Source organism: Hippoglossus stenolepis, chromosome 21 (assembly GCF_022539355.2).
Source record: "Hippoglossus stenolepis isolate QCI-W04-F060 chromosome 21, HSTE1.2, whole genome shotgun sequence".
Taxonomy (NCBI): domain Eukaryota; kingdom Metazoa; phylum Chordata; class Actinopteri; order Pleuronectiformes; family Pleuronectidae; genus Hippoglossus; species Hippoglossus stenolepis.
In genome coordinates this window covers 17128750-17155971 of record NC_061503.1, presented here as the reverse complement: position 1 = coordinate 17155971, position 27222 = coordinate 17128750, and the positions used below count along the sequence as shown (strand labels likewise).

At 44.0% G+C, this 27222-nt stretch overlaps 2 protein-coding genes across 3 annotated transcripts; both read right to left on the bottom strand.

Moving 5' to 3' along the window:
• Nucleotides 1-17385: 17385 nt before the first annotated feature.
• si:dkey-21e13.3 (uncharacterized protein LOC100150043 homolog) lies at nucleotides 17386-22274 on the bottom strand. Its single transcript, XM_035146581.2, has 5 exons — nucleotides 21468-22274; nucleotides 19700-19807; nucleotides 18891-19013; nucleotides 18673-18798; nucleotides 17386-18276 (listed from the first exon to the last, which is right to left on the bottom strand). The coding sequence occupies exons 1-5, from the start codon at nucleotides 21565-21567 to the stop codon at nucleotides 17804-17806; spliced, it is 930 nt and encodes a 309-aa protein (XP_035002472.1). The 5' UTR covers nucleotides 21568-22274; the 3' UTR covers nucleotides 17386-17803.
• Nucleotides 22275-22573: 299 nt separating this feature from the next.
• Nucleotides 22574-26525, bottom strand: si:ch73-127m5.2 (uncharacterized protein LOC561202 homolog). Of its 2 annotated transcripts, none has more exons than XM_035146579.2 (5): nucleotides 26385-26525; nucleotides 24965-25615; nucleotides 24684-24884; nucleotides 24473-24602; nucleotides 22574-24384 (listed from the first exon to the last, which is right to left on the bottom strand). In XM_035146579.2, exons 2-5 carry the CDS (start codon nucleotides 25356-25358, stop codon nucleotides 23913-23915), a joined length of 1197 nt encoding a protein of 398 aa, XP_035002470.2. In that variant the 5' UTR covers nucleotides 25359-25615; nucleotides 26385-26525; the 3' UTR covers nucleotides 22574-23912. The 2 variants fall into 2 exon arrangements, with proteins under 2 accessions (XP_035002470.2, XP_035002471.2); XM_035146580.2 differs by having other exon boundaries at nucleotides 26417-26525.
• Nucleotides 26526-27222: the final 697 nt, after the last annotated feature.

Genomic DNA, 27222 nt, shown 5'->3' with positions numbered 1-27222 from the left:
CGTTTGTTAGGGGGCGTGTCAGAGCAAATGGTGAGCGTTGTGACATAACGATGTAACACGTGTTATCAGGTAATAAACTGGTCGTACGTGAGGTCAAGTTAAAAGCTTGTTAACACGTGTGTGTGTGTGTGGTTGAACACAGGGGTGTGTCAGCGCTGGTGAGTGTTTACGTGCTGGCAGTTAAAAACAGGTCATCGAGGTAATACCTCACGGTTTTATCGATGTCGTCTTGTCCTCTGGGACGAGCGGCCTCGATGGGGAATGTCTCAAACTGTGGTTTTCTTCGGCTGCAAAGCTTTGTCCCGTCCCGCACACGAAATACACTGACAATCATTTTCACCGTACTTGTGCATGTGTCTATCCGGCCGCGTGCTGTGTGTGAGTGACTGTTTTGTTCTGTCGCCAGGGGAAGTCGGATGAGGTATCTGATCTTGAAGTTGACATTAATCAGTTTATAGGGTCACGTATGAAAGGACGAAGAGGAGAGGCGGGGAGATTTATTTGATTCCAGTCTGTCTGTCATTGCTCCGGTGGGACAGGCGGGTCAGTGTGTGTCCATTATGACCCCATTGTTTTTGGGTCACTCTCAGTGGCGGGACGCAAACAGAAAGTGAGACCAGAGGACGAAGGCACAGGGAGAGAGTGAAACGAGGAGAAGGTGAAAGGAAAGATAGAATAATGATGACTCAACGTCGGTCTGTCTGTGGGTCAGTGACGATCAGCTGACGTTTCTTCTTGTGCCACCAGCAAGTCAAACAGAGATGTTCACAATGGTGAACCATGCTGATCAATTAACTGTTTAATGACACTGTCAGGTAACATTTTGAATCCGTGCAATTAATTTGGCTCGAAAGCAAATAAAGCAAAACTAGTGAATCCACATTAAAATGCACTCGATCCATATTTTTTTTGTATCTATGCAGATCCAGGATTTTTCTTAACTTTCTTCCACATCGGGACATTTTCGTTGATCCCTCAGAATAACTCATGGATCCTAATGGAAAACATTCGGCACATTTAAGTAAATATTGTGTGTAAGGAGACCGTCGGGCCTTAGTGGAGGTGAACACTGTTCCAGTTTGTATGTGATACCAGAGCTGTCAGTCTTCTGCTGAGGGACGGTCTCTGAGTTTATATTAACTGCCACAACCCCCAGTTCTCCCCCTCCTCCTGACCTGATACCTGACCTCCCACCTGCAGCTCACCACAGGGCTGATGATTGACTGTGTGAGGCCTCTGAGAGGATGTGGCGGGGTGTGGGAGCCTGTGTGTGTGTGTGTGTGTGTGTGTGTGTGTGTGTGTGTGTGGGGGTATAGTTTTACTCAACAATTAAATTTTGCATAAATTTGCTGTTTAATCTCTAGGCAGCAACAGTTTTTTAAATCAGGCCTGAAAAGTTTTAACATCAAGTTGCAGCGACCTGAAATCTTATTGTGTTTTGTTTTTCTGTGGTAATTCAATGTTAATCCTTGTTGTTGTATTCACGGCAGCGCTGACAATAAATATTCAAAGCTGAATTATTAAATTTCAAGAAGAAAAACACGTTAAAACACAGTCACGATCATAGAAAATACCGAAAACAACCTGTGAGGGAGAGTCACAGAGTCTTTAAGACACTTTCACAATAATTTGTTTGGTCCGGACCTGCAGACTTTTGAGGTGTGAAACTGGTCTGGAACCTTTCACAACTCAAAAGCCGGCAGGTCCGGACCAAACAAGTTTGCTGACGAACATATTGAAGTCAAATTAAATGTTGCTGCTTGTTTTCAGGACGAGTAAACAGTCGACTCTAACTTTGTGAGCTGCCCCTGGCAAATCAGTTCACACTGCTTTAGGCAAAGGATCTAAACGCTTCTTCCACCACTGTTACATTAATTCAGCATGTTGTGCACCTCTCGGTGGAGTGAGACGACTCTCACACTCTCCTGCTGTTTGTTGTTTTTGCAGATTTCTTCACGGGAATTTTGTGCTGCAAACTGGATCTGAGCCTAAATATTGATGGAGACGATACCCACCAGTGTTCTTCATATGGCTTCTACACCACCCGAGGGCATAATGCTGCTTCATGATACTCTTTGTACATGAATATTATAAACCCGACATATGCTTAAGACTGCACACGGGGATCGGGTCTAACTTTGCCATTAATTATGGGCTGTTTTTAGGGATTTGCACCTGCCTCAGATGAGCTCTGCAGTTTTGTTTAATATCTTTAAAAATAAAAAATGTTCACCCTCATGTCATCTGGCACAATTAACTCCAGCAAATAAACTCCTGCAGTTATTCTAAAGTTCAGCTTTTCTTTCATTAGCTACTAAAAAAGTGATTCACACAGATATATTATGATTTTCATGAATCAACTGAACTGAATGTAAACCGGAGAAATAAATGATTCTAACAAACTTTAAAACTTTTTTCTCTTTTTATTGCACTGCATAAATACACAAGCATTAATATTAAGAAATGTGTTTATGCAGAATCTATGACACAAAGAACCTGCTGCGCCAGATACAAGATAATATTCAGAGTATTAATGTGAATTATCAAAACCGCTCCAACTTGTTGCATTGGCAATATTTTAATGTGGCTTTGATTTTGATTTAAAAAATGTGGCTGAGAACTAAATCAAGATCCCAAACTCTGGAGTGAAGGGATAAATGTTTGAGCCTGTGTTGATATAATGAGCAGGCAGCGGGTATGAATCATTTCCGTCATCGCAGGTATTACAGATCTGCGCCCGGGGCCGAGCGCCGTGATTGATAACTCGGCTGATTACGCTTTGCCATCGGGAGCAGGAGGAAGAGCGGGACGCGCGAGGAAGAGAGGAAGAGGATGTAATGACTCTGATGATAATTACTGAAAAACTGATAACGGAATATTTAATGAATTCGCTGATATCTTCGTCCCAGACATAACAAGACGTAGTTTAATCCCCCGTAAGAAATATTTGGCGTATAAATTAAATCTAGAGGTAACAGCTTCTCTGATGTTCATAGTTGTTAAAACACCAAACGTATATTTAAAGGTAATTATTCCAATCAGAAGGAGCCATTTCCTTGGACTCAAAGGGGACGATGAAGAGGGTCTGATCAGAGGTTCTTAGTAAGTAATTAGGAACAAACATTTTAAAAGGTTAAGAAAGTTAAAGTTAATGCATTTAAAAATGCATCTGCAAGCGAGGAGGTGATTTAAACACTTGCTTCCTGTCGTGAGGCAAATCCCAGCGTGGAGTTCAACTGAATTTGCTTTCGTACCCTAAAACTGAGCAATGGGGTGTAAAGAAAGAACAAACCAATTATAAATCTGCAGAGTCTGGATCATAACATTGACGGGATGAAGACTAGAAGCATTCAAAACGTTGTGAAAAGAGTCACATGTAAATAAAAACATACTCTATAATTGTCTGCCCCGCCTGTCCGCCCCTTTAGCAGCTTGATAGGCCTCGCGCTCCCAGATCAGACCTGACAGCGCTCGGTGGCCAACTCGCGACGTCACAGCGGCTCAGTGAAGTAAACGAAGTCTGTGAAAACGCCCCCATGGTGCTACCGGCTGAACCGGCCTCCGAGAAGCAGCGTGTTTCGTCTGTCATGTGCACGTCGGCCCCTGCGGCTGCTGTCAGCTGTCATCAGTGAACCAAGCTCGTGGAGAAACAGCTACTGTCGGTAAAGCTAAACGTGCACAGGGCAGGTTAGAGTCTGTGTGTGTGTGTGTGTGTGTACATATCCTTACAAATGTGTGTGTATCCCTGTATTTTTTGTGTTCTTTATGTGTATTTGTGTATCCATTTTAACAATGGGAGTATTAACGGGCGTGCACCTGCGTGTGTTTGTTGTTACTGCGTGTTTGTGTGTGTGTGTCGCCGTGTGAATGACTCTTTGCTTCCTGATGAGAAAGTCTGTCAGTCACCCTCCAACAGTGACAGGCTGATAATCACCTCCCAATTAGCCAGACACACACACACACACACACACACACACACACACACACACACACACACACACACACTGAGAACACACTCACTTTTTTTAGAAGGATTATTCCCCACTCTGATGTCACCCACCTGTTTGACCTTTGACCCCCCCGTCTCTTCTTAATTAGTTCTCCAGGGGTCAAAGCAGCGTGCACCCTGCAGAGGTGGAGGAGACGGAGGAGACAGCGTAAGCCTGCAGGTATAATATAACACTAATGGGTTTGCAAAACACCCACTGCAGTCCACCTCTCCAGCGCCATGAATCAATGGAGATACCGTGCGAGGGAGTGGGGGGGGATAAACGCAGTAAGCGATGGATCAGAGAGCGGATTCAAAGCACAAATAAAATACACCTCGGAGTGAGAAATAGATTTCAGTGAATATATTTGATTGGAAACAGAAAGGGGAGGTTCGACGATGGAGACGGATTATTCACAGCTCTCAGAGGAGGGAGGAGACGAGACTCCGGGGTGGAGCTGAGGAGCAGAGGGGGGGGGGGGATAAGGAGAAGTGGAGCAAAGGAGAGTGATGTGAAGTAGTACAAGTACCTCTTTACTGTACTCAAGTAGGTTTTATTTTGCTTTTACTCCAGAGATTTTAACACAAATACATTTTCAAAACAGGCTTTTTACTTTTGTTTTAATGCCTTTGAGGGGAATTCTCTTTTTGTTCCTTCCTTCCTAACATCAACATGACATGAGTCACAGTTTGCTTTGCACACTTTCACTACTTGCGTAAACAAGCTTGAATGGGTACTTTTACTTTTTAAACACAAGTACTTCTGCTTGAGTAGAGAATGTGCTTCTGCCACCTCTGCTGGACGAACAGAGAGACGGATAACTGAGGGAATAAAAGACTTCGTGGAGGGAGGTGGAGAGTTGAGGTGAGCTGTGTTTGTGGCAGACTGTGCCAGCGTCGCTCCAACCAGTCTCCCTGTTCTGGCCGGCAGATGGGTCCTGTCGTGGTGCCGCCTGAAGGATGGTGTGCCACGCCGACACACACACACACACACACACAATGGTCTCTTGCAATTCCACTTCCTCCCTTGCCAGCATGGCCGCAGCACTGACAGATTGAGAGCAAACAGGCAGGCAGGCAATAAGCTGGGACACCTGAGAGCACCCGAAGGACCCCCGCTCTCACTGGCAGGCAGAGGAGACTGCTGGCCACGCTGCGAAACATCAATTAGGGGCTCAGGGAAAAAAAAGGCTCTATTAAAAGACCAATTAAAGAACCATTACAGGATAATGAGGACGTGTTACCTGTTAGCTCTGAAGCAACAAACAGTGAATCAGCAATGTCGTCTTATCAGAGAGGTCACATGGCCAGATGAAGGTCGTGCTGACGGTGCACAGGACGTGACACGACAGAGGGTCGTAGCTCGTCGTGAAGTCCGTTAACAGACTGGAAATAAAGATGGACGATGCCAGAGTCGGTGGAGGTCCCGCCCATACGCTCGTCAACCAATTACGAGTGAGTATCAGCTGTCAATCATGATGTTTCACCCTGTTTTACATCGTCAAATAAGTAATTAAAACTAAACTTAGCAGATACACAAGCACTTCAACATACATTAAGCTAATAGGAACTAATACTTCATATCTACGGCCACATTACGTTGCTCAACTACACACTGGTGGTAGTTACAGAGGCTATAAAAAGCCCACACACAGAAAAACGTATTTGAAGTGTACTTGACTTTTTTAGTTTGCTCCATGTCCTATCTGCTAACACGGAGGAGGCACGGTTCATGACCTATACTGCGGCCAGCCACCAGGGGGCGATCGAGACGCTTTGGCTTCACTTTTGGAAGCTGAAATGTCGTCCATCTTTATGTTCAATCATTTTTTTTGCCAGGTTATAACGACAAACCCATGAGGCACAATTAAAGATGATTGTTTAAATGAAGCGTTTCCAAACGAGTCGTTCGGACATAAAACAAACGACATCACGGGGATGAAGAGGAGCAGGTTCCCGCGGAGCGGTGATGAAGTGAGCTGTCGCCGAGGTCGTTAAACATGGTGGACTTTACAAGGGCAACGCTCGTAGACTCAAGACTGAGATCGTCGCCTAATCACTTAACTATGTGGTTATTTTTATGTGACCTCTCCAGACACACTTCTGAATCTGTGTGTGTGTGTGTGGCGTGTGTGTGTGTGTGTTCAAATGACAGACAAAGACAAGTGTTGTCCTTCTGCGTGATATCTCAGCCTCCATCAGGGACAATCAATACAATCCCTCAGAATTACTGTCACAACATAATGAAACACCCTGCCATACACAGAACACACACACACACACACACACACACACACACACACACACACACACACACACACACACACACACACACACACACACACACACACACACACACAAACTTTCTATGCACCTCACTCCTCCCTGACATTTATTCTGTTTATTAAAAACATTTTGTCGAGCTGTGTGTTGTGTGTTGATTGATACAACACAGCGACTCCACGATGATGAATTAGACTAAACAGACGAAGAGTCTGGTTTCGTACAAACTGATTCTAATGTTTGTAGCAGTGACGCCGCAAACACGGTAACACAACGACTTTAATGAATACAACTAACTTTTAAATAAAGACAATTATTTAGAACAGTGTCAGCAGCAATAACCAAGATTCTAAATCCCAACGTTTCTTTTCAAATGTGACTGCAAAGAAAATAACCAAACCTGTGATATGTGAGAGCGTGAACCTACATTGAATCCTAATGACACTGGATGTTATTATTTATTTGGCTGTGAATACGAACATCACACAGAGTTTGAATCAGGGTCCACATGTTAATCATCTTAAGTGAAGTATGACGTCCTGAAGGTGAGTGTAATTTATCGAGGCTGGTTGACCTTATCAGAAAAAATTGTACCGGAACATTTTTCTACGGCTCTTCCATTAAATGTAATCATTCCTTTTGTAAAAATGATTTCATCCAATTTGTGATTCATGACGTAATGTCGCTGTGTTTACCAGATCTCACAAATTCCTCTGGTGTGTTCAGAATCATAACTGTTTAAATATTATTTTCAGAACTTGAGAAATGAGACTCAAGTTGTCTTATTGAGCTGGATTAATACTTTTAAAGAGAGAGGATACCTGAAGTACAGTGTATTCATCTGCATCGGTGTTTATTTCAACTGTGCATCAGCCAGTGTAGAAGATGGATGATCAATTACAACTGCTGCTGCTACGACATGCTCCCCTGTCCTTTAATGATTGGTCATATAATATAATATGATTGAACAGATGATTGTGCAGAAACTATTGATGTTTTCTTCCATTGAGTATCTTTCTCTTTCTCTCCTCCTCCTCCTCCTTTTTCTCTCTCTCCACTTGAGCGAGGATCCGTTCTCGTTACATGGCGGCAGATTGACTTTGGCTGGTAAATAGATGTCACGCACTGCATCCTTAGGGTCACATTTGTCTTCATAGATACCACGTTGAGACCCGGAGATAGAGATAGAGAGAGAGGGGGGTAAACAGAGTAACACGGATATGGTCAATATGAATAGATAAAGGGGACGACAGGATGGAGAGAGAGAGTGAAGGACACAGGAACAAACAGACGCAGACGTAGGACACAGACGGACGAGAGAAAATTGAGGTTTGGCTGCGTGTGCGTTGTGGGCATCTGGGATGGGAGGACGAAACGGAGGATAGGTGCGAGTCGATTGAAGTATCGTGTCGGCCCTGTGAGGACAGACAGCCATCTTTTCTGGTCTCGTCAACCGGGGAAACGCCGTCCCACCCTCCCTCCTGTGGTCGTAATCACACGAGACCGCGGTGAGACAGCTGGTCTCAATGTCAGCGGGACGGCTGGTCTGGGATCTGTGGAGGGACACAGCAAAGGAGACAGATGCTGATAACTAATGGCTGTTATTATAGATGCACCCGCCACACAGGTCATATGTATCCTGTACATCCTGTTTCCTTTTGGTCATAACCTTAATAACCCAATACAACCCTGAGGCAGTTATAGCACCCCCTACTCGTATTTAATTTGTCCATCACTATGCATGAAAATCGACTGTACTACTACCCACACCCATTCATCATCCTTCCCCCATCCCTCTTGCCGATACCGACATCCCTTCATCCTGTCTTCCCTCCTTCCCTCATCCCGACCCACATCGCTTCATCCTCTCCTCCCTCTTCCTGTCATCCCTCCCCTCATTCATTCATTCATTCGTCCTCCTTCCCTTTTACCCAGATCCCTTCATCCTCTCCTCCCTCGTTCCCTCCTCCATGGATTCTTTCATCCTTCACCCAACGTCCGTTCATTTTCTCATCACACTCTGTTGTGGCCTGGTCCTTGTGTAGTGCTCAGCTTCATTTGAGCTTCATCGTCTAACCTGGAAATAAACAGACGTCATAAGCTCTCAGTAGCGTACACACACAAACACAGTCTATAACAAACACACACAGTCTATGACACACACACACACACACACACAAACATTGTCATCTGTGGATACACAGACAGAGCAAGGTCACCCGGCGTCGCTGAATGTTTGGTCTGGAACCTGCAGCCGGCGCCAGTTCAAACAACGCATCAAACCAAACAGCTGTCGTCGGGATTCAGTGGGTTTGTAGTTATTTTTGTTCACACGCTCACTTGTTGTCAGACGAGATGCTTTTATTGGCTGCGTACAAACTGGTGCACTGACCAGTTTTTTTTGTTTTGTTGTTGCTGTTGTTTACTCGGAAGATGCTTGAAAACTGTGTCGGATGAAAGACGGAGAGAAGGAGAGTGGGAGGAGCAGCTGTGGGACGAGTGAGGATAAAAGAAACAGCGTGAAGGGTCGAGTCAGCAGAAATAAATTCAGATTCACAGACACATGTCCTGATTATTTTTTTTCATTTTCATTTTGAGTGTATTTATATTCTGTCCTTTTATATATATACACTAGACATGTACATATATCAACCTACAGGAGGACTGGGAAAGAGAAATGTGGAAAAGGCCAAAACAGAAAAGGAGGATAAACATAGACATATGGTGTGTACATACAAACACACATTTAAACATGAACACACACACACACACACACACACACACACACACACACACACACACACACACACACACACACACACACACACACACACACACATGAACAAGCCAATCCCATCCCTGTAGCTGACCATCAATCATCACTGACACATTATTAACCATGATAGCTCTGGTGGGTGTATCTATATCGAGAATGTGCCTCTGTTTGTTCACACACACACACACACACACACACACACACACACACACACACACACACACACACACACACACACACGAACACGCTTACACACACATGCTAATATGAGCATGCGTGCACACCTCCCCTCCCACTGTCGTGTTTTTCAAAGTGTCATGCGGCGATCCATCACGCTTTGAGGGGAAATACATTTATAACCCCACGTCTCCATGAGACTGCCTCGGTCCAAATGGAAGTCGCCTCCGAGCGACGCACTGCTGGCACCACTGAGGACGTTGTTTGGCGAGCGCCACCGAGCCGATGATCCCGAAATGTGAGTCTCGTGACCCACAGACAGAGGAAGCTGATGCACAGGTTGTCTACAGATTAATCAGAAATAGAGATTAAAAGTTGTATCTGCCCTTTTTGGATCTGTTGCTGGTTAAATAAACCTCGTTTTAGCTCATTTTTTTATTTCACCGTCCCTGGGTTTCGTCTCTTTGGATCACTATTTCCCACTTCAACACAAACTTGCGTATTCCAAACTGTTATCACAGAGCTCGACCTTTTCTGCCACGTCTGCACCAAACTTTCATCTCTGATCCTAAACCCTCAATGTCAGAAAAAGCCAGTCAGCGCTACAGACAAATTTCAGTCAGTTCTCATCTCGTCGTGTCTCGTTTGTCGTGACTTTTTTAAGACTCATTCATTTGCTTTTTGTATTTATTAACTTGTATTGTATTAATTGTTTTGTGTTTTGTCTTGTAGATCGGGAAAAACGAAAGCTGCTCTGACAATCACCTGCTCTCTAACCCTTTCTACCTGAAAACCATTTTGTTGTTGCCAGCGGGTCTAAACATCCGTCTTCCCTGAAGTAATTTATGTTTTTAGAAATGTTTACATCAAATGTCTTTGCTTTGGCTGTGAATCTGGCCACTGTAGTTAAAGCACCAGAGCATGTTACACCTTATTAAAGCAGAAATACACGAGGAAACTTCAAGGTCGGACCTCATCCTATTAAAATTCACCCCTGATAGCAATGCTAATGACCACATAAGAAGGGAGGCTCCTTAATCAGGAGGAATATTCTCCTCATGCTCCCCCGGTTCCAGGAGACGAGGGGCCTCTCTTCATTTGCGGCGTGACAGCTGTGTTGCAGGGGGTGTCCCTGCCGGCTGGAGATGACGGCTGCAGAGAGGCAGTGGAGTGACTGACGACTTGGAGATAGTCCGTCTGTCAGACAGAGTGATGGCTGCGAGACGCTCGCTGACAGATCAGGCGAGACGAGGGGAAATAAAAAAAGAAGAGGAGGAGGAGGAGGACGAGGAGGGAATCCTGGCAGCTCTGTCTCGCAGTCTGGGGGGAGGCTGGGACGATGCTGGAGTGGCGGCTCTGATCAGGAGGCACCTGTACTTGTTGATGGTGTTTTAAAGACGGAGGTGTGCTCCATTAAGCTCCATTAGGCTTGCATCAATGTGGTGTTGTTCGGTGATATCAAAGATCGTCTGCAGCCGCTGGTAAAAGCTTTTTTCACCATAATGTATGAATGAATTAAGACTCGAGAAGGTTTCTGAAGAGTCGCACTCAATCACTCACACTCTCCCTGGGTGATGTACAAGATATATTGATGTATGATTATTGGCTTGAACACAGACAATGTTTTGTGTCATTTGTTGCCATGACTTTTATAAGGAAATTAGTCATTAGCTGCATTAGTGGTTGACATTTGTGGTTTACAACTATTTAATAACTGCTGTAAATTGTTCCCCCACAGGAAGAGCTGTAATAACTCTGGTAATCCAGACTTCAATGCTGTTTAGAAAGTGTTAGCATGTCTATAAACTAAACTTTAAGCCAATATTGAAAAATAAAACTTAAACAAATAATCATAGATCCCAAACCACGCCTCCTCCATGTTAGTGAACGGGGCATAGACCAAACTGCACGTTAGATGCACGATGTTCTACGTCACTTTAGTTAGTTCTTATAACTCTGATGTATGTTTCTCTGAGTTTGGTTTTAATTACTTATTTAATCACTAGGAAACAGAGTGAAACGTCATGATTGACTGCACCTTCATCCAGGAGCTTAGTTTTTGTACGATGGGAGTAAGTAGAAATTTGTTGTCCATCTTTATGAACAGTCTGTTGACTAAATACAATGTATGTTTGCACGCCTCATCGGTCAGACCTGTGTATAACTGCATAATAACTGAGTTTTTACATGTATTTACATTCATTTCCTCCACGTATGATCTGTTCTGTTCACCCGAAGCTAATTGTCCAGTTTGCTTCCAGACTAAATTTGAACCTTGAACCTGCAGAAAAGTTAAATATCAGAATATTCTTCACGGTCGGAAAACGGCAGCGTCCGCCTGTGAGCTTCTCCAGGGGTCACACGTGGTTCTCACTCTCAGGTTCTGACTCCTCGGGGCCAAACAGATCCAGAACGAGGAGCAGCAATGAAACACACATTAGCATAAGCCTTTCCCTCTCACTGCCTCTGCTCTCACTCGCTCTGTCTGCCCTTCACACATCCAGTGACACGTCCTATTTCCACCACACTGAGACTAATTGGCCCTCCTCAGAACCAGCGCCTCTCTCTCTCCTGCTCGGGCTCCAGGCGGCTCAGGCGTGAGTTTGCGCAGCATTTTGTATTTGACACTGTTTAACGTCGGCGATCGTTCAGTTTGAATAGAAGCCAGAGTTTGTTTTGTGCGTGTATCGTAGCTTGAGCTCTAAACTCGTGGTGCCGGGGAAGCCTTGACATTTGTAAAACAGACAAACAGTGCTGCAGCTCGTGTGTGTGCGTCTCACTTCTAATATTTGTATTTTTCTGTTTGAGCTGTTTGTGCACACACACGTCTGTGGAAAGTATATTTTAATGGCTCCTTTGTTTCTGCACCAGTGTCGCAAACAGGAGGAAGTTATCCGTCAGAGGAGCTGAAGCGATGGCCACACTTACTCGCACTGTCATCATTATTCAGCAGGATGACAGCCGCTCATACTGTACTGCACCCCCCACAGGCTGAGGGGAAACGGGGAGCTGAGACTTTTACTGGAACAGGCACAGAAAGCAGGAGGAGAAAAAAAAACAAAAACGAAACGAGACACAAAGTTGTAAACGGAGAGAAAAGAGGAGACGAGGCTTAAAGGAAAGTTCAAGCATCATTTTGATGTTTTTTTGTCAAAGTCAGCTCTATTTTCACTCCTGTCTGTCGCTCTGCTGCTGCTGCTGTTTCTTTTTTTCTGTTTGTTCAGTGTGTGACTCATCTGTCTTTCGGTCTGGATCTGTGACTGTCTCTTTGCTTGTTGTACTCTCACTATCTTTACCACACACACAGACACACACACTCTCCTGTCAACTTATCATTGATTAAGAGGACGTCCCAGTTATAATCACCCTCTTAAAACCGTTGAATAACTGTCTAACCACTGGTTTGAACTGGGATGTTACTCGGTAGAGCTCTTTAGAACTTTTATCATCAAGATTAATTAATTTTTCTCTGAGAAATCAAGGAAAATGTTGAAAAAACGCCCGATCTCACGATGTTGAAGAACATGAAGAGCAAATCTCTGGATTGTGGAAATCAATCCTGTAGTTTTTGTGTTAAAAACAAACAAGCCAAAAAAGGGACAGGGGTGAAAACATAACCTCCTGGACAGAGATAATGCACACACATAAACATGCACATTTGCAATAGATGGGATATAGAGATGTACGACATGACAACATCACAACAGGAAGCCAGAGCGTCTCGATTGCTGAATAGTTCCTAATCGCTGCCTCCTCCATGTTGACGGATGGGACATGGACCCAACTAAAAAGTGGGGCATTTATTTTGGCCAATAATCATTATTCAGGATAGAAAATTCAAAATCTCTCCAGTATGTGATCAAACATGAAGGATTCTGATTGGTCCTCTGACCGTCTGTGCCCCGCTGTCCCCTCCCCTAATTGGCTTCCCGGTGTTTCCTCCCACAGCGATAATCTCCAATCAACCATCTGCCGTCGTCCTCCGTCCCTCCGCCGTGTTATCACTTTCCCCTGCTGGTGATGTCAGGCTGCAATATTCCCTCAAAAGACTGCAAACAAAACGCTGTGCATGAAAATAATGTCCACTATTAGTCATGCACTCTCCTTTTAGAAACCGTCTATGAGCCACAACCTCTATGAAGTTGTGCCTGCGTCTGTGTGTGTGTGTGGATAGGACCTCCTGTGATGGACGTAATAGGCCGGGACAGATGGCCTCCCATCCCACTAACCCACACACACACACACACACACACACACACACACACACACACACACACACACACACACACACACACACAGGAACGTGCCTGAAGCTCGGCCTCTGTGTTTGGTCGTAGTTGTTGTCTCCTGTTCCAGTTCCAGCCTTATTCTGTCGCTCAGAGCAGCGGGAGCGAGCTACATCTGTGCCTGTGATGTCGCGACAGAAATAGAAGTGAAGGCGCCGGCGTTTGAACCAAGCGTTCAGCTCTCTGACATCTGCGGGTAAAAATAAGCTGCCTGACACGTGGTGAACTTTCTGGTGTTGAGTTTAACATCTGCAGCGCGATACAGGTCGGTGCCGTGACCACGAGCGTGTTGGCGTTCGGATGAAATCTCAATTCACTGTTCCAACTGTTACACAAACATCGCAGTTTGTTTTCTTGCTCAAAATGACATCTTCTGATTTAAATGTTGGCATCTGAGTGACTCCATGTGTTGGAATGAAAGGACAAATTGACAGTAAAACACTTAAAAATAGAAAATGTCTCTGGTGATTATGCTCCATCGATGTGCAGCGACCTTATTGAGACATAGGCTCATATACGAGGGAGATGAGACAGGAACCCCCCCGGGTGTCTAGACACTGGTGCGGGTGGAGTAAAGGCAGCAGGTGGTTGATTGTGGAGGGTAATGGTGGTGATGCATTTGTAGGTCAGGAATAGAACATGACTGATGTGGAGTTTTTGGGGCTGGATGTTAAAATACAAAACAGGCAATGATTCCTAACATGTCATCAAACCCTTGTGAGACAAATATAATTCCCATTTCCAAACAGGCAGGATTAGAACGGCCACTGCACTGGTGATTAAACGACACAAACCACAAATATATAGAACTTGAATTTTCATGTATAGTTTAAACATCAGTCAACATTTTCTTTCTGCATTGTTTTATTCTTTTAAATAAGATTTCAGCACATATCAGTAAACTTTAAGGCCGATACGTGCAAGTCTGTTATCTGCCCTTTTTTATTGGACAACCCATGGACAGAATCGGGCTCTAGTGCAATGATATCAAATGTCAGGATAAAATATGTTTTTCATTTATATAGTTACAGTTCATAATGAAGTAAAAACTGTATCTGCTTCTTTAATCCATTCACCAGATTTCCTCCTTGATAAAATAAAGCACTCGTCGTTTGAGGCTAATTGAATGAAATGAGCTGCGTTTATATATCGGCCTCGTGTTCCCCGGCACTCGCAGACGACATGTAAAACCTATTCCTCTTGACGTTTCTTGCTCAATGGACCCGTGAGACCGAACTGCTGGAGACGCATTTCCAGGCATCAGGTCTCTTCTCCGAGGTCCAACGGCACTCGGCACAATGGAGAGGAGCTGTCTGAAGGAACTCACTTGCACTTGACAGAAGCATTGATTGGTTAAAACTAATCCAGGGCCTCTGCTGATCAGGGTTGTCATCGGCCTGTCACGAGGTTTGCGGAGGGAGAGGATCAGGGTGTGTGTGTGTGTGTGTGTGTGTGTGTGTGTGTGTGTGTGTGTGTGTGTGTGTGTGTGTGTGTGTTATCTGCTCGACAATCAAACTGCCTTTATTCCAAAGACAAGAACCAAACCCAGAGGATTCAAAGTGATTGCATCCACTGTCCGGAGGGAAAACACACACTCCTGCGTGTTGTGTGTCTGTGTGTGTGTGTGTGCAGATGTTGACGTGTGACTTTTCAGGAATATCTGTGTCACTTTGTGGTTTGTTTGTGTGTCCTTATCAAACCAGAAAGCTTGTGTGTGTGCGTGTGTGTGTGTGTGTGAGTCAACATGGTGGGTGACTGTTGTCTACCACTGAAAAATGCTACAGGCTCAGAATAACTGAGGCCACAGTGAAGAAATGACGAAAGCAGCAATTAGAATCTGAGCACCGTGAAATCGTAATGCAATTACACGCACTTGTTTCTGCAGGAAACAACAAGAGGATTAAAGTCTAAATGACTCATTTGCAAAGACAAGCAATAAAACAGTCCTCAGCCGTGTTATCTGAGTTTCAGGGCATATAATGCAAAGTTCGTCATGCATTATTAATGAGTCGGATATTAAAAGTAATATAAGTCCTCTCCCTGCATCGGGGAAGGGTGCGATTGATTTAACTCTTCACGCGTCTGCAGCATCACGTGTTCCCGCAAAGACTAAGACAACGAAAAATAACAGTTTATTTACTTGATTGTGGTGTAAGATAATGTTTATATCCTCTTACATTTGCAGCTCCAACATGTTCAATATGAAATATATTAAAAAAAAACAACATTATGAAATACATGATTCTGTGAAATGAATGTAGAAGAAAATTATTATATAAGTAGAGGTTTTCATCTGTATTTGTTTGTTTGTTTGGATGTTTTTCCACATTCACATTGATTTCTCAGAGAATGATTCATGGATCTTCATGAAAACAATTATTTAGGTTTAGAGGACTGAAATTTATGAGTGTGTGAAATATGGTGCAGATCAAAATAAAAACCAGGGCCTAGTGAACCAGATTTCCCCCAGAGGACAGTCAAGTCAGTCAGAATACGATCTCTTCTCTACCTGTAAATAATTCTAACGTCTCATCTCTGTCACATCAAATATTTAAGTGTCTCCCTGAGTAATAAAGTTTGGATTGATTAGAGGACGTGCCCCCACGTTTGGACGCCCCGGAGCCGGATGGAACCAATAAGAGAGATAATTAAAGGAAGAGGGATGCACTGGTGTCTTTGTGTTGGCATTTTCTATTTAACAGATTTACAATCAAAGGGCAGGCGTTCAATTTAACTCAGACACGACCACAAACAGCTTTCATATCAGCGGGGGGAAAGCAAACCAATTAAATCCATGTAAATATCAGAGATTTTCCACCGCTCGTCGTTATTAGACTCAGTCCATGTGTTCGGGCACGTGCAAAGTCACAAACTTCCGTTTCTTTCATTTGGACACCGTGCAATGGTTTCCACAAAGCACATACACGCCATCTAGTGGTCGCCTGTCAAGCTGCTTCCAAACTCTGAATCTGAAAGTCAGTGAGTGAGAGAAGAGTCAGTTTAGGATGAATGTGCATGTTTGTTAGTGGACGACTTGAAAGGACACATCAAAGACTCCCTCAAACTCTAAAACCACACTGTTACATTTAGGTGGAGCGAGTTTAAGCCCCGGAGCCATTAGCCTGTGTCCTCGCTGGGTTTTTTTCCGTCTGTCTGCGTTCTCACAACTTCCATAGTAACGTTTTCCCCTGGAGTCCAAAACCCATTTGAATCAAATTACAGAGCGAAGTGCGGCACACGAGCAGCCGAGCGTTTAGCAGGAGCAGGGGTTTCTGGGAGGGATCGTTTGTGGGGCTCGCAGCTCGCCGCCATTTCAGGCTCCTGTCAACGCAGCGCCTGTGGGAGGTTGGAGCGCTGGTTGAGGTTAAGAGTGGGTGACCCGACGCACTTTCACAAAGTTTCACACAACTAGTACTCAAACAAATTAGGTTACAGAGCACAGACACGGTGCTGTGATGTGATGTGTGATAGAGGAAGAGCTGCAGATAGACAAGTAACACCACATACTCGTGTGCACAAAATACGGAAAAATAGATTTAGAAAAATGTTGAAAAAATGTTGTGAATGAAAGAGAAACATAAACAACGTTACCTGATAAATGATATGTAAATGACAACTGTTCTATATACTCTGGTAGGTCGTGGTTCAAGTACTAGATATCATCCAGTACATGTTACTTGTGTGCAAACAATATTAAAAAAGTTGTGCCCCTGATACCGGACAATATAACATTGATCTAAAAGTTGATCTGCTGTTCAGACACACACACATTAAATGTTTTAATTTTTTTATTTAAAGTTGGATTCAAATAATCAAAAATGTTCAAATCGAATGAGCTATAATAAAAAAAAATCATAAAGAGCAAATAGCTGCCGAGGATATAAATTCATAATTTTTCAAACACCATTATTATGGTTTTCTTGTTTTTTTGTTTTGCTTTTTTTCCTTATGTCTGATTTAACTATTTGCACAGAAACCAAACAGAACATCATCGTCCCCTAAGAGCTCGACCAGTTAAAATGAACTGCCACCAACTGGGTTGTACTGGAAGTAGGTGCATGTTGGAAAAGCTAACTATTGTACTTACAAACTGAGCCAAGGAATAACAACAATAAGGAGGAAATACATATAAACTACGTTGTTATAAAACCAAAACAACAGGAGCACAGATAAAGAAATCCTAGTGTGCATGTGCAGGTTTATTGGCTGTAAACATTCATGGTGTGTTGGTGGATATCAAGGATCAGTGGTGAGATCAGAGAGGTTTTGTCAGTTCAGTCATCATTTCCTCCGTCAGAGAAAAGTGTGGAACATGCGAGTTTTCAGACCTTTTGTCCAAGGAACATTCCCCCCTGGGAACTTGATCATCTTGTACAGGTTTGAACAACTCTCCCAACTGGAGAGGGGGAACCAGCGAGCAGTCCGCTGGTTCCCGTGAAGGCTCCAGAAAGAGGAGGAGCAGCGCTGGAAGACCTCGATGTTGACCGCGTGTTGACCCGGCGCCCATCGAGACACTCGCACCAGGATCACAGAAGAAGCAAAGCCACACGTGTGAGGAGAGACGCCGTGGAACACCGACTCGTCCGGCCTCACGGACGCTCCCCTCTCCCAGACCATCCCGGCCTCCTCCGCCACCCCCATGCCGCTGACGCTGCACAGGGCCTGAAGGCAAACCTCCTCCAGAGGCTCCTTGTCGGGGAAACGAAGAAGGATGGCGACGAGCCGAGGCACCGCACCTTGACGCAGTAACAGCTCCTGCTGCTTCGCTGAAGGAGAAAATAATCGTTCAGAGTGTGTTAAATTAACTTGTAAATGTTTTATAAACGTTGCTATACGTGAAGTCAGTCTCAGCTGTCAATCAAAAGGTATCACGCCATTTTTATAGCGTCAAATAACCACTATCGTTGAGAAAGAAAAAACTTAACACGTACTTGTCCTATCTGCTAACATGGAGGAAGCAGGGTTTATGACCTATACTGCAGCCGACCACCAGGGGGGCAATCGCTTTGGCTTCACCTTTGGGAGCTGTCATGTCGTCCATCTTTATGTACAGTCTGTGGTTTGTTTCCAAGCCCCCTGTTGGTAGGGGCTGTAACTGCAACGTGCCTACTGCTAGCGTCGTCGTGATACGATGATATTTGTAACTGGTTTCCTTCACTTACAGCTGTCGTACGACATGCGTGAGATGGCCCTCGCGGCGTGAAGGAGCAGCTCCTGGTCTGTGCTGATCAACACCGACAGCAGAGCCGTAACCAAGCCTGCGTCGCCAAAACCTTTACGAACCACAGCTGGAGGGAAACAAAATGAAACTTACTGATTAAAACAATTTATTTAAAAGTAAGAAACTCGGTTTATGCGTGTATCTGGAGAAGTGACTTACATTCCTTGGCGAGTTCAGCCACTAGTTTTGCCGTCAGCAGAGTGAGGGGCCCTCTGGTCCTCAGAGACAGAGCCAGGATCGGCAGGATCCCGCTGACCACCACCTGCTCAGCAGCGCCTTTCTCTGGACACAAGTGGGATTACACGCAACGCGTAAGTGTACGAGAACCACGACCTGCTACGACCAACTTCATGTGACTGAAGAAGAAACTACATAAACCAAATGTTAGCAACTGTAGTTCCTGAATGTTTTGTTGCTTTAATGTTTGGAATGAACGTTTCTGGATTTAAACTTTAAGTGTTTTCCATCTTTCCTCTCGTTGATGGCTGTGACCTGTGTTTACCTCTTCTGCCTCTATCTCCCTGTTGCTCTCTCGCTGGGAGACACAAATACAGCTTAACGTCTGCCGCGGACTTACAACTGTCACACACCTGATCCCTTCACAGAAACCCCCCCACCCCCGCTCCCCTCCGCCGTGGGTTTTCTACACGTTTCATCATTCAGAAGGAGCAGCTACGATAGTGCTGCTACCACCAGGAGTGGGAGGTGCGATGTCTTAAGGTACACCGGTGTGGCATGTGGCGGCGGAGCTGTGTACGTTTTTTTTGCAATTCATACCTCATCAAATGAGCTGACTTGTTGTGACACAGAAAATAACCCTGAGAACTGCTGGTTGCAGCAGCGAGCCTGTGACAGGTTGTGATACATCTAACGTTGTCTCGCGGGTGTGCGTCCCCGCTGAGGCCTGAAGGATCCTACAGCTGATAATACATTTGTGTTAGAGTGAAAATCAGTGTAGATGAACTCACTTCCCTCCTTAATGTCGGCCAGCACCGTGTTCAGATGTGGTTTCAGTTCGTGCTCGATCAGCTCCAGACCAAGGACTCTGATGGCCCCTAATGCGTTGTTCAGGTTGTCTGAGCCGAGATGAGAGATAAAATAAACTGAGACATATTAAAGGGATCAAACCATTTACCACAAGAGAAGCCTAACAGCGTATCAACTGCCCCCTGGTGGCTGGCTACAGTATTGCTCATAACCCCCGCCTCCTGCATGTTAGTGGATGGGACATGGACCAAACTAAAAAGTCAAAGTACATGTTGATGTTTCTGATAAATTTGGTTTTACGTAGTTATTTGATGCTGTAGAAATATGGGTAAAACATCGTGATTGACAGCTGAGACTGACTCGCAAGTGGTCATGAGCATAATCTGGTATTATGCTCTTGCTCAGATATTTTGGCTTCATTTCTGGATACTGGGAGGAAGTGGAAATATGTCATCCATCTTTATTTACAGTTTATGGTATTAATGTGCACACACAAGTTGATGCTTCCACTCTGGGACAAAATTAAAAGACATTTCTTGTCTCCAGGTTTTCGTCGCTTCTGTCCAGCATCTAGTTCTTATCAAGTTTGGATGCTTTCATACACTTTCTCCATTAAAATGAAGACCTACACTACATTTTCAGTAGGACTAAATAATAACTGAGAACAGAGAATAATTAAAAGAACGTGAACTAAGATGCACTGTGTTGCTTCTTGTAGAAACATCCAGATGTGGGCTCCCTCTCTGGATTATACCTGAGCTGTTCCTGACGGGTTGTTGGTCTTTGTGGTGCAAAAGAAAACAAGATTAAAGTGCAGCCGACACGCCAGCAGCTGTGTGAGTGTGTACTTACAGCAGCGCTGCTTTGCCAACATGCTTAAGCGCTGTCAGTGACAACATGTTGATGTGCAGCAGTGCTGTGCTTACATTTCCTAATCAGGCTGATGGGAATCGTACCAGTTCTGCAGGTATTGTTTAATTAAAAGGTTAATTCTGAAATCCGTTCAATTAAATTCTGTTTAAACACCAGTGGAAATAAATCAAACATGTTCAAATTCCTGGTCACATTTTCCCTGATGCTCTGTCAACATAAAATCCTCCCGTTGCCAAACCAATTCTCTCATGAGTGGACATTGAATGAACTAACACAGAGTGACACAGAGTGAGGAGTCGTGTGACTGGTGTTTCCCCAGATGCATGAAGCATGGGGAGAAATATCTCAAAGCTTTAAGTTGGAGTCCGGACGATTTATCAGTTTGTCTTTTACAGACATTTCAGTGTCTGCATTTAAATTTCCTGATATGAAACCTTTCACTTTATAGAATAAACTATATAGAAAACAATTTACATTTATGTTTAGATTAAAAAATCATGTTAATTTTCTGAATTCAAGTTATGATAGTTTGTGGTTAAACCAGGATTTAAGTGATAATTCAAGGTCCAGTGAGGTGAACCAGAAAATGTGCAAGTTTCCAGATGATTTTTTGAATATCACAGAAATGAATTCAAAACAGCAGCTGTGTGGATGGTGGTTAAAACTATTTAAATATTAAAGAAACTAATACTTTAACACAGCAGACATTGGATAATTCCCTGCTAATTAAGGATTCATGGAAATCAGTGTGTGATGAACAAGTGACTGAGTCAAAGTCTAATTATGTGAACATGAAACAAAGTGTGTCCTGAATGAAGATGTTACGTGTCACATGATCTGATGACCATGTCACAGTCATGGCGGTGCTGAACTCACCGTTGCAGCTGACCGTGTACGGCTTCAGTCCACTGGACCTGCATGTGTCCGTCTGTGGACGAGAGCAGCTGTAGGTGAGAGGCACGTTGGAGTGTCCCATCCTGATCCACGCTGTCGTCTCTGAAAACCTTCTCAGGTCCACATCTTCACGCAAAACACATCTTCGTGCATCCTCGTTTATTCTTTCTGCTGATTTGTTCTTTGGAGATTTCTTTTCTTTTGGGGGGCATCAGCTTGAGAAAACCCACCTTCTCTGCATCTCACCTCACCCACTTTGCTTTAAGTAATATAATAAAAAATAAAATGATCTGTTTTCATTCAGCACGCCTTCCTTCCTTATTCTCCAGCTGGTTCTCAGGGTTAATACGGAGAAAATCCTCAGTAAAGCTGCTGAAGGATTTATAGCACACTCCCCCCCACCCTGTGTGTGTGTGTGTGTATGAAGTAAAGGTATTAGCACTTGGCTGACTCTGCTGAGTTCATACATAAAAAAATCTCCCACAATGCCTTTCAGCCAAAACAACACACACCGGTGGGCATCAGGTTTCTGCCCACGTGTAAACATATGATTGAAGGTTTTTGGTCTGATTGTGATTTTCTTCATGCATCTTCATCCTGATCATGAAGATGCATGAAGTTGGACTTTGTTCTCTTAAAACAACCCAGGAACAGGATTCGTTAAAAATACGTTTACGTGTTCTCACCAGAGAAAAACAAACGCTCTGATGATCTGATGCAAACTGTTTATCTATTTATCAACAGCTGCAATTTTTCTGTTTCATTGAGAAACTCTTCCTGATGTCAGATGGGATTGTTACCAGCTCTCGACACATTCATTTGATGTGATGTTCCCTGAAGTGCCCACGAGAGGGAGGTGTTACAACACAAATAGAAAACCTGTAGAGTCTTGATTAGAGAAAGAGAAAGATTGAGACCGAGCGTTAAGGATCTGTAACCTGGAAGGTTTCTCATATCAGTTTTTATTCTTAAATTGTGAAATTATACGTTTGAAATGATTCTCTCCTATTTTGTCTCAGGGATCAACAGATTCAAACCGAGCTCGATCTGTGAAATCTTTCTCTCACAATAACAGATTCACAAAGTTATGAAAATTAAATCTTCATATTTTACTCCAGTAAAAACAGACAGACATTATTTCCATCACTCTAGTACAGAACAACACTGGAAATCTAAACAATAAATAAAAGAGGGTAACAGGAGACCGGCAAAACAATAATAATAATCAAGACCAGTGGTATTATTAACTGTACTTGTGCAAGAACAATGTGTTTACATTTTACATTCCTTGGTTTGTCTGTTCGCTAAAAAAAAACCTAAGGCAGGAAAATATAATGTGACAAGATTCAGTTTATACATCGAAATACATACGAAACCTACTAAAGAAACAGAGGAGTCACTTAATGAAAGAGTTCAACATTTCAGGAAATGTGCTTAATCGCAATTTTGCCAACTGTCAGATGAGAAGATGGAGATCCACATCTGTCACATGTCACAGCAGCTGGTTAGCTTAGCTTAGCTTAGCAAAAGACGGGAAGCAGGGGCAAACAAATAGCCTAGAAACAAATAGAAACAAATCGGACTAACTAAACACTTTATATATCAAATATTGAAGAGTCAGCTTGTTACATAAAACCTGCCTGTAAAACACTAATTGCTTTTTTTATGCTTTGGTTTTTGAGATTGATTAGCAGGGTTTCCATTCAAGACACGTTGACCTAATAACGAAAGTGAAAATAATGCCAATTATTAATTAGTTTGGAAATCAAAAATCATCTGTGCAGTGCTGAGGGGCTGCTTCCAATCGAGAGTAAAACTCTGTGTCACGGCCAAGGCAACTTCTGAAGTGACGCCAGTTGTTTGAAATTTAAAGCGAACGTTATCTGCTTCCCTGTTTCCAGTCTTTCTGCTAAGTAAAGCTAACTCCCTGCTGCTGCCTCCAGCTGCATCCAGCGGACTCCAACACGTGACATTATCTGTGTCCCAGTCCAGGGACGGCATCCTTCACAGGACAGAGACAGTCTAGTCTACGGAGAATTTCAAGTCACCAGCTTGTCTCGCTCTTCCCACTGCATCGTTAGCTATTTCGAGCTCAACCACCGGCACACGATGAATCCTGGAGGAAGTTGGCCCGAGAAGGATCCACCTGTCGGATCCTTCGTTTTTTAGGAATGAAAGGACGCATTTAAAGGACGATTGGACATCTCAGTGACACTGCTGTGACGCAGCCAGTCTTCAGATGCAGCCTCTGTAGGATGCAGGCCCCTGAATTGGGACACAGTTTTTACACTGCGATGCTGAGCTCACTACAACTGTGCTCGTCTTCATGGGAGCTCAATGAACCTCAACTTGTGCCGACTGTCCCGCTGCTGTGTCTCTTTGAATGGGACTGTAATTGGTCCCTTTGACCTGTTGTGTGACCAGTGGTCAAACAGTTCCAGCTGCGTTGAGCCCAGTGGAAACCGTCTCATATCCCACAGAAACCAGTGTGAGGACGTTACCCTCCACATCGTCTGGCTTGTACTGCTCTGCTGGTGTTTCCACTGCACCGACCGCCACGGTTTCCTGTCTTGTTTTCTTCCTGGCTTTGCCTCGCCCCTTTCCTTTGGAAATGACCTTCCCTTGGTCTTTGACCCCCCCAGTCACCTTGTGAGGCGTCTCCATGTTATTTAAGTGGGTTTTACGGTGGCGCCTGCGGATACGGCGCATCGGCGGACCGGTGTCGACTGGGTCTGATGCCGCTGCACCAGACAAGATGCGGATCTGCTGTTCGATCACCATAATGATCATGTCCAGTGCGACATCCAACATCCCCAGGCCGAGGCCGTGAGTGACGTTGTCAAACGCACCACTGTTGACCGGGTCCCTGAAACATTTCCTCATATCCTCGAGGTGGTTCCTAAGAGGAAAAAAGAGCGTGTTATTAATATTTTTTATCAAGAACAGGATTGAAAGCTCAAGTTCCACTGAGAACATACAGTACGTACTTGGTTTCAATCATTTTGGACCAGTGTTGAACTGTATTGGTCTCTGGGATGAGCTGCTTCGCCATGTTACTGTAATCAATGTAGTCCTGGGAGAAATCTTTCATATCTTCACACAAAGCCCTGGTGTCGCCTGAGAAAATACACACATCAAAACACTTGTAGAATCTTGCACTGTTACTCCATGTTCTCAGATTTTAATCACACACGTTACCTTCTGTGAGTTTGGAGAACGAGGAGGATACGGAGGTAGTTGTGCTCGGAGTGAGGCCGAGAACATTAAGTGACTCAAGAAGTGTTTTCTTGCTGGCTGGGCCTCTGCTGACACGAGTGTACGCTGCCAACGAGCGCAGGGACATCTTCTCCGGGTCCTGCAGGCGCCGTTTGATTTCATTATACGAGATGAGATACTTCCCTGAAAGTAGAGAAACATGGGGAAGACGTTAGTTTGTTAAACATTCAGGAGGTAAAGTCTTCAAACAAATGGCCACTTACGAGCCTTAGATCCCTTCATGTTCGGATCCAGGAGGGAGGACACCTCTGCGAAGGGCATCTGGGTCCCAGACACTGAATTTGTGCTGGGGTTCGGTGGCGTCTCCTGATTCTGCGACACATCTTCGGTATGGACGGGGGCCGAAACCTGCATCTGAGGCGGAATGTGAGGCTGCATGTGGTGCATCTCCACGTGGTTCTGATCGAGCAGAGCCTGGCCCTGCATTTGAGGGAGGACCAGCGTGTTCTCAGATAAACCCTGGAGGTCCATGCCACCTTGTACTACGCTGCCGGCTTGTTCTGAAGGAACTTGGAAGATGCCCATTACTGGCTTCACCACCGTGAAAAGCATGTTCCCCTGGGCATCCACACCCACAACCCTGGTGGTTTGGTCCATGGCTTTGCTGACGTTTTAACCTTCGAGCTGAGAGAGGAGGCTCCAGAGGCTGTAATTATCAGATCCGGTGGCCTCAGAGGCCCATGTAGTGTTACAGCACACCTTCCTCTTTTTAAAGGGTTATGGTTAAAGCTGACCTGACGATAGAGGGAGGTAAGCTGACTGCTAACTTTCCCACATTGAAACTGTTGGGGCTTTTCACTTTCTCTGTAAAAAGATGAAATCACTCATGGCAACACCGCAGCAGAGGTTTCAGTCTGAAAGAGAAAAGTCGAGAAAAATTCATGGTTAGAGACAAAAGCTTTCAGCGATCAATAATACAAAAATTCCAAATAAAGTGCGACGATTTCATCTGTTAGTGCCAGTGTTGGGAGTTATAATAATCAGTATAGTAAAAATATTGATCATCGCCCCGTTTACGCTTAATGTGATGATGTACATGAATACGGACTGTGCGTCACTTTTTTACGCATTTCTTCTTCCCAGCAGAAACTCGTTTATCTAGCTATGTATTTTATGAACGTACTATATATTTTAAAACAACTTATTCATTCATTGTTTGTTTATTGTTATTGCTTTTTAAATCGGATGTCTTTTGTGCGATAACTTTGCCCAAAATATGTTCAGCATTTTGTACGATACTGAATTATTTCCCATGATGCCTGTGGAGAAGAAACGTCTGTGATTGGTCAAGACGACAAACTCTAAATTTAATAATAATAATTTAACCACCATATTAACTTTATGGCTTAAGTGACGTAAATATACAAACTAATAACTTTATTTAAATGACAATAAATGCTGCCTCGTCTCCACGTGTTGTTCAAAGTGTTTCATCCTCACTGAGGTTAATTAAAATCAATTAAACACTTTTCAGTTTTACAACATTTGATAATAGATGGAATCCATCATGGCCGCCGGCGGTTGAGGCTGTTGTGTCTGTGTTTCTGCAGCGGGCCTGAGACGCTGCTCGCCCCGGACACACGGCGGTTCTGGCCCGGACGGGTCCGCCTGAGAGCCGCTCACCTTGGGTGCAACTGGTGCCGGGTCCCACTCACCGGAGCCGCCGCCTGGAGCCTCCTAACAGGACACTGATCCTAGAACGGTCCGCGACGACGCCAGCGACATTTTCCCTCCGTCTCCGCTTTGGTTCCGGCGGGTTGCAAATCAGCTCTGCGTGCACTTCCGCTCCGGAGCCGTAATCCCGCCGCTCATTGGTCGATCCACGCATCAGTCACACAGCCCGCGATCGGTCATTGGACGAGAGGGGTGTCAGTCGAGTGCAGGAGGCGGTACTTCCGGCTCAGGCTTTCCCACAGACAAAAGAATACAATTTCTTCTCATTTCTGTGTTTTGAGACATTTTCACATTCAGACTTGATTAAAAATATAATAAAAAAATTTATGAAAGTGTAACAGTTCAAGAAAGTGGATATTTTAAGAACTTTTATTAGGTTGAGAAAGATTTAAAATTCTTTATAAATTCTTTCCTAATAATCCAATCATTGTTTAATAACACTAAGTGGCTCCTCAACTCTGCATCGAACGCAAAGCAATATTTACAACTTAATTTGATTGTATTTTAATGTATTTTTAAGCACCGGACATCCTGCTCTTATTGCACTAGTTTTTACTGTATTTAATTTTATTCTGTATTTATTCTGTATTTTACATCCATGCTATGTTTTTATTTGAAGGGGTTATGTGTTTTTCTTCTTTTCTTGTTATGTGTTATGCTGTGATTCCAAACAACTGAGTTGTGTGGCAATAAAGTTTTACATCTTGAATCTTAATTACATAACTATTTATAATTGAATCATTTTCAAAATTAATTTTCAAAAGCTGACATTTTACTGGGTTATCTG

Coding starts and splice junctions, on each gene's coding strand:
- si:dkey-21e13.3 (XM_035146581.2), bottom strand. CDS start 21,567: ATGGGACACTCCAACGTGCCTCTCACCTACAGCTGCTCTCGTCCACAG. Junction 19,808..21,467: donor GTACACGGTCAGCTGCAACG/GTGAGTTCAGCA, acceptor ATCTCGGCTCAG/ACAACCTGAACAACGCATTA. Junction 18,799..18,890: donor GGCTGAACTCGCCAAGGAAT/GTAAGTCACTTC, acceptor GTTTCCCTCCAG/CTGTGGTTCGTAAAGGTTTT.
- si:ch73-127m5.2 (XM_035146579.2), bottom strand. CDS start 25,358: ATGGACCAAACCACCAGGGTTGTGGGTGTGGATGCCCAGGGGAACATG. Junction 24,603..24,683: donor GTTCTCCAAACTCACAGAAG/GTAACGTGTGTG, acceptor GTATTTTCTCAG/GCGACACCAGGGCTTTGTGT. Junction 24,385..24,472: donor TCCAAAATGATTGAAACCAA/GTACGTACTGTA, acceptor TTTTCCTCTTAG/GAACCACCTCGAGGATATGA.